At 35.2% G+C, this 7,378-nt stretch overlaps 1 protein-coding gene across 1 annotated transcript; it reads left to right on the forward strand.

Moving 5' to 3' along the window:
• The first annotated feature begins 6,474 nt into the window (after positions 1-6,474).
• Positions 6,475-7,023, forward strand: LOC127135051 (uncharacterized). The gene has a single exon (XM_051061867.1). The coding sequence runs from the start codon at positions 6,475-6,477 to the stop codon at positions 7,021-7,023; it is 549 nt and encodes a 182-aa protein (XP_050917824.1).
• The last annotated feature ends 355 nt before the right edge of the window (positions 7,024-7,378 follow it).

Consider the following 7,378-nt stretch of genomic DNA (forward strand, 5'->3'; position numbering starts at 1 on the left):
AGGTACAAACTAATGGAAAATTTAACATTTAAAATAAGAGCATAAGAGTTAATTGTTCGAAAATATTAGGAGACCAAATAACAGACATTAAATTCTAAAATTCATGTGAAATTAAAAATAAAAAAAGGAAACATATACTTAAAAATTTGCACAAGAGTCCAAAAGCTCAATTGATTTGTTATAACTTATAAGCTTGTTGTTGTCGTCGTCTTTTTGCCTTTATATTTACATATAATCTTTATATATATATATGACATGCAAATGCCAAATAGCATGTAAAGAGGCTTCACAAAATATGTCTAATCACTCCTGTAACAATCAAAAGTTTCAGTTCTCAAGAGTCATAATGATGATATCATCACATGTACTAACACTCAAGAGTTTCGGTTCTCACTCAAGAGTTTCGGTTCTCATCAGTCATAATGATGATACTATCGAAAGGATGTTTGAAATATGGTGAATTAAATGGAGAGTTTGATCTCCATGCCACTATGGTGAAAAAGAATTCTCAAAATACCACTCCCAAATCTATTTTTCAATCTGCCACTATTTTTGTCGTTTTGTAGGATCAATTTAAAAGTTTTTAGGGGACTCCATCCAAGATGGCGGACGTCCCCAGAGGTCCAGTTGGGCTGCGTCATCTGGGATGGAGGATGTATTATTTTATTTTATTTTTTGTTTTTTAATTTCTGATTTAATTTAAGATGAATAAAATAATTAATTAATATTAAAAATTAATTAAAATATTATATTTAATAAAAAATAAAATAAATTTTTTAAAATAAATTAAATACTTTGTTATATAATATTTTTCATAATTATTAATATTTACTTTTTATATAATATTTATAATAAATATATAATACTAATTAAAAATTAATATTTATAATAATTAATTAATAAAAATTTCGAAATCATATAACTTTTTTGTAATATTTGTTATAAATATTTAATATTACATAAAATTCTGAAATTAATTTTAAGAAAGAAAACTTAAATTTTTTTTAACAAATTAAATTAATTGTTACATAATATATTTAATAAAAATGAAAAATTAATGATACTTACAATAAATTTATTAAAAATAAATTTATTAATAGATGATTAAATATTATTTTTATAAACTTTAAAAATTAAATAAAAAATATAATTTCATATAATATTAATTAAAAACGATAATTACAATGTTTACTTTCTTAATATTTTTTAACTATAATTACAAAGAAAAATAGATTAAAAAGAAATTAATTGCGACGTTGATTGGGATCTTTATCGACGAAATGACTACCAGTTTCACATCTTGCACGTACTCGAACGCGGTGACCACGACCTAATGGTTGTGTTGAGGTAGGTATAGTAGGGGCAATAGTTGTGGACGGATTAACAGTGGTTTGAAGAATGGATGGTTGCTCACGAAAAATTTCGAATGCCTCAAAATTCTCAAAATCCATACTAGGAGAAAAGTTATTTAATATTTGCGTGAATGAGGCGGGGTTTGGGTTTGAAGGTTCTATGGTTGCGATGTAATAGTCGTTCACATCGGTGGTTGTTGATTGTTGATGTGTAGTTGAACAGTCAAAGTTAGATGGTGGGATGAGTGTGTAGTTATGTGGGGGGCGTAGGTATGGTTGTTGTTGGGTTTGAGAAGTGTGGTGTATTGGATTTTGTGGTGTTTGGTATGAGTAGTTAGTAGGTGTTTGTTGTGTTAGTGTGTGGAAGTTTGGTTGTTGGTATGAGGTGTGTTGTGTTTGGGTTTGGTAGTTTGGTTGATTGTATTGGGTGTTTTATGTTTGTTGTTGGTAGGGTTGTGTATATTGACTTTGTGGTTCATATTGGGTGGAAGTCGAAGTTTGTGTATAATATTGGTTGGGAGGGATTCTTAATGGGGGTTTGTTAATTGTGGTCGTGGTGCAGTCGACATTTGTGATGTGTAACAGTGCTGACGGGTCAATAAGTAGTTGCTCAATTGACGTGTATTGTAATGGAAGATGTCGTAGCGAATTAATATATTCTTCGGTTGGCTTCATTTCTCCCTGAAATGTTACCCCAGTCAAACACAGTCGGTGTCTGTTTTCCCAAAGTTGTTGTTCGTTTCTATTCAACGTTGTGTAACTATAATTCCATGACTCTTGCATAGTCATGATATGTTCTTCTTGTAGGCATTTAGGAGGATTGGGTATGTCTTGATAATACCCAAATTGCAATTTTACCCTATCTGATTGATGCATTTCAACGATCGAAAAGCACAAGATTGGTGTTGTTGCGCTCCAAATCAAATGATCATCATTCTCCAAGGGGGGGGGGGGGTATCCAAGATATGGCCTCCATATAAACTGTGATTGTATTAAAAAAAACGTAAGTTTACCATTTATTGTTTGAGTGACATGTAATAAAAAAACTAGTCAAACCAAAATTACGTTTGTTGACGACATGTGATCGAACATGACACGATACCCATCAAGGTAATGGCGAGGATTCCTAGAGCAATTTTTTTTCTTATTGGTTGAAGCCCATCTAAAAAGTAGAGCAACATTATATTGAAAGATTAACATATTATATAACACAGAGAACATGAATGTAAAATAATGGATTTGCATGGAAATATTAAGACCTACATTGATGCATATGGATGACTTGGAACTGCATAACTAATTGGTGCTATAAATGGGAATCGTGTAAATCCCCATGTTTGTAGCAGAATAACACACCCCCACATACAATCAACATCAACGTCAATTGCTTTGCACATTTCCGTATATAGATATGCTAACACAACTGATCCCCAACTATATTCACCACACTGACGCAAATCTTGAACAAATGGTATCCACATACTATGTACATCTTTTGTCGATTTATCAGGGAATAAAGTTAGGGAGATGCACAATATAATATAAATTCTTGTGTATATAATGAGTTCGTCATGGGAGGTATTTTCAGATATTTGAGTTTCTTCTCGTATTTATTTTAACCAAGAGATACAAACACGTCTACCTTTAATGTGATTTTCTGGAGGTTGGCGGCCCAAAAATGTGGTCCATGCACTTGCACTAATCTCGGATGGTCATACGACGGCTCTACCATTGACGCGTAGACCCAAAAGCATACTTACGTCTTCTAAAGTTATAGTGCACTCACCGGTTGGGAAGTGAAAAGTATGTGTTTCGGGTCTCCATTGTTCAAGTAGAGCATATATGAAACTTGTATCAATTACTATATCCTTCAGTTTTACGACGTTTGCAAAACCAGAGGTATCCAAAAAAGGTTGAATATAATGTGGGGCATCAATTAACTTATGGTTTCGGGTTCTAAAATCTCTTTCAGGTTCCACCTGATACATGTAGCGAAAATAATAAACAAAATAACACATACATAATATATATTTATTTGTAAAAAAAAAATAAAAAAGCAAATGTTAAACAATTATTAAAAGGAGTTTGAGACATATTAAGATTTGTTATCATTAGTATCACTTACTAATGCTTGAATGTTATCATTAGTTCCCCTATGTTTATCACCCATCCAAAAAAAGGAGTTTGAGACATATTGAGATTTGTGGTAAAAATGATAGAAGCTTGAGTTATGATAAAAATGAAATGATGATAAAGAAGTGAGTTGTGGTAAAAATGAATTGATGGAGGAGTATTTATAGATATATTTTCATGACGTGTTCTAGTTATCAGTTTTACATAATGATACAATTTCATCTGTTGTTCTACGAAGGCTAACATACAACTCTCATGGCCCTAAGTTAATGAAATTTAAATAATTGTCAAACATTTCACGTACATCTTCATCATTACAAATTCAAATTTCTTCATACAGCAGCATGCCATTTGAATTGATGTATGGGTTTTGATAACGCAAAACAACAATTTCTCTCTCAAATTCGGTAACATGAAGTATCTGAGTTTGGATGTCGTTAAAACCAAAGTTTTCCATTATTCTGATTGATATTGGATCAGAAATAGTATTGCAAGAATCAACTTTTTTAGATGATATTGGCTTAATAATGTATACTAGACCAATTAAGAGAGCCATGTGGGTAGCTTATGCGTTTGAATTGCTCAAGTCTGGCTTTTATACTGTGTTTGATAAGACCAAACATGCAGTATATATACAACTTCCAAGATGGTGGACAAAAATAGTAGCTTTTCAGAATTTTTTAGGTGTACTCCAACCAAGATGGCGGTCCCCAATGTTGCAAATTTTCACGTGCCAATGTCCTCCAACCAAGACGACGGACCCCAACACAACATCTTTTCACGCGCCAAGGTCCTCCAACCAAGACGGCGGACCCCTGCATGCTCTTCCTGCACGCGCACGTCTTCCCAAATGGCGGACCCCAATGCCACATGGAATCGCACGCGCTATACCCCTACATCTCAAAGGCGGGGCCCTTCTACCTTTGTGGACGTCTTCTGCATGGCTTCAGCCTACAATTCCAAACAACCCTTATATATAATTGAACCTTTAATTTTCAAATTAAATCATACACACAATGGCTCAAAACAATATCACAGTTCAAATCCATTATAATGGAGGTATTTTTCCAGATGTTAATGTCAGAGTCATATTTCAAAACACAAACGTACGACAACTCAAAATACACTCCATATCCAATTACACGCGTCTAAAAGAAAGACTAGAAAACAAGCTCCAACAACAGATAACTGATATTTATTATCGATATCCATGTTTTAATGACGGCTTAACAACGTGACTTATACAACAACGAAAATAGAAGATGACAATGACGTCGGGTTAATGTTCCAGTGCCATTCGACGTATAATTTATCAGATGTGATTGAGTTATACGTATGCTTAGTAAACCACGATGAGGGTGATCAAGTAACGTGTCTGACACAAACTTCTCAATCTCATTAATATCAAATGAGTCAAGAGACTATACTGTCGTTGACACCAGTTCCAGATGAGGATGTCGGGGATGATAGGGACTATGAAGAAGCGCGGTATGTAGATATGCAGAATCTTTTCAGTGGAGAAAGTGACAACTCTGATAACGGTATCCCCGTGGTGCATCAAGATCAAGTGCAGGATCTGTACAATCCACCACTACACATGAGAAATCCCACATACTCACTTGACGAAGATGCATCAATTTTTGAAACCACAAAGCCACTTCGGATAGAGGGGGGTTGCTTGGCATGGAATTTAATAGCAAAGAGGGATGTGTATTCGCCATTCGCTAATTTCACATCAGAAACTGTCTTGATTATTCCGTTTATAAGTCTGATTCTAAACGACTCATAATCAAGTGTGTTAACGAAGAATGCGCCTTCAAATGCAGAGCATATGTTGGGAAGGGGAGTGGTACGTGGGTGATCACTAAGGTTAGCGGCCCGCACACATGCATGTCTTCCATAATGTCTCAAGATCATAGAAAACTTGACTCTAATCTAATATGTAACAGTATCAAGTCTCTAATCAACAATGATGCCTCACTGAAAGTGAAACACATCATCGCTCATATTCGGGAGACATTCAACTACACAATCTCTTACAAAAAGGCATGGATTTCAAAAAATAAGGCTATCGTTGCTATTTATGGAAACTGGGAGACTTCATACAACGACTTGCCATAATGGTTGTTGGTCATGAAAAGATTTCTACCAGGTACTATAATAGAACTCGAGACCCTTCCTGTATTTTCAAATGAAGGGACTCAAATAAGTGGTGCTAGAGTTTTTCATAGCCTTTTTTGGGCTTTCCAACCATGCATCAAGGGTTTTGCAATCTGCAAACCGGTGGTTCAAGTAGATGGCACATGGTTATATGGAAAGTACAGGGGAACTTTGTTAATGGCTGTGGCACAAGACGAAATAGGAACATACTTCCAATAGCTTTTGCATTGGTAGAGGGTGAAACTGGAGAAACATGGAGTTTTTTCTTGAGAAATCTTAGAATGCATGTCACACCACAACCCAACCTATGTTTGATATCAGATCGACATGAGTCAATAAAGAGTGCCTATAATAACCCGGATAATGGCTGGCAACACTCTCCCTCCTCACACGTCTATTGCATCAGACATATAACACAAAATTTCATGAGGGAATTCAGAGACAAGGAACTTCGGAAAAAAATTGTTAACATGGGTATCTTCCAAAACATATCTTTGTTACCATATCTAACAGTAACTTCTACATACTAATTTAGTTTTCATTTTCATTTTCAGGGTATGCATTAAATGAGGGAACATATGAATACTACAGGGGAGAGATACGTAAGGTTAACATAGCAGCATTAGAATGGGTAGACAATATTCCAAGATAAAAATGGACGAGATCATTCGATGGAGGGAAACATTGGGGTCATATGACTACCAACCTTGCAGAATCAATGAACTCAGTTTTAAAATCCACACGCAACCTACCTAATACCGCTTTGGTAAAATTAACATAATATCGATTGGGCACACTATTTGGGAAAAGAGGACATGATTGGACTAAAATGTTGGGTTCTTGCCAACTATTCACTGAAAACTGCATGAAGGGAATTGAGGAGGAAGTAATAAAATCAAATAGCCACACGGTTATGCAATTTGATCATGAGAGGTTCTGCTTCCTGGTCCAAGAAACTGTTCATCATAGTGACGGTAGACCGGCTACCCATTACAACGTCGACCTTCAGAATCTGACGTGTGAGTGTGGAAGATTCCAAACGTTTCATGTCCCTTGCTCACATGTTATTGCAGCGTGTTCAAGCATAAGACAAGACCATTCTGTGCATATAACTGACGTGTTCAAAGTTGTAAACGTATTTAAGGTCTACGAGGAGAGTTTCCTCGGGATCCCAACCGAAACAAGTTGGCCACAATATGAAGGTGACACGCTATGCCACAACGACCGCATGCAGAGAAACAAGAAAGGTCGCCCAAACAGTTGTCGGATTAGAACAGAAATGGACAACGTTGAAAAAGAAAAAAGAAGGTGTGGTATTTGTCGAGAAATAGGACATATGCGCAGAAAATGTCCAACCAGGCCTGGCCCTTCTACTTAGTTATGTCTGAAGTTTTAGTATATTCAATCTTCATTATATTTCGTGTATTTCCTTTTTCCAACAACAAGTTCTATTAAGAGCGTAACATTATCTTCTACAACACAAGACAGGTTACAACATAATAACAACTTCAACTAAAGATAAAAAACTACAACTATTCCAACACGTTATAACAACTAATCACTACAACACCTTTTATCATATTATCATTTTAAACGACAACAACTAAAACAAGTGGATCTTCAACACCTCGATTAACTTCTCCACTATGCGCTGAAAACATACAAGTAACATCCAGATCATTTTCTACACAATCCCAATAATGCATGTATGTCCCATCTGGGCTAGCATTCGT

Source organism: Lathyrus oleraceus, chromosome 4 (assembly GCF_024323335.1).
Source record: "Lathyrus oleraceus cultivar Zhongwan6 chromosome 4, CAAS_Psat_ZW6_1.0, whole genome shotgun sequence".
NCBI classification, from domain to species: domain Eukaryota; kingdom Viridiplantae; phylum Streptophyta; class Magnoliopsida; order Fabales; family Fabaceae; genus Lathyrus; species Lathyrus oleraceus.

Excerpts from the sequence above, each read along its gene's own strand:
- LOC127135051 (XM_051061867.1), top strand. The coding sequence starts at position 6,475 with ATGTTGGGTTCTTGCCAACTATTCACTGAAAACTGCATGAAGGGAATT.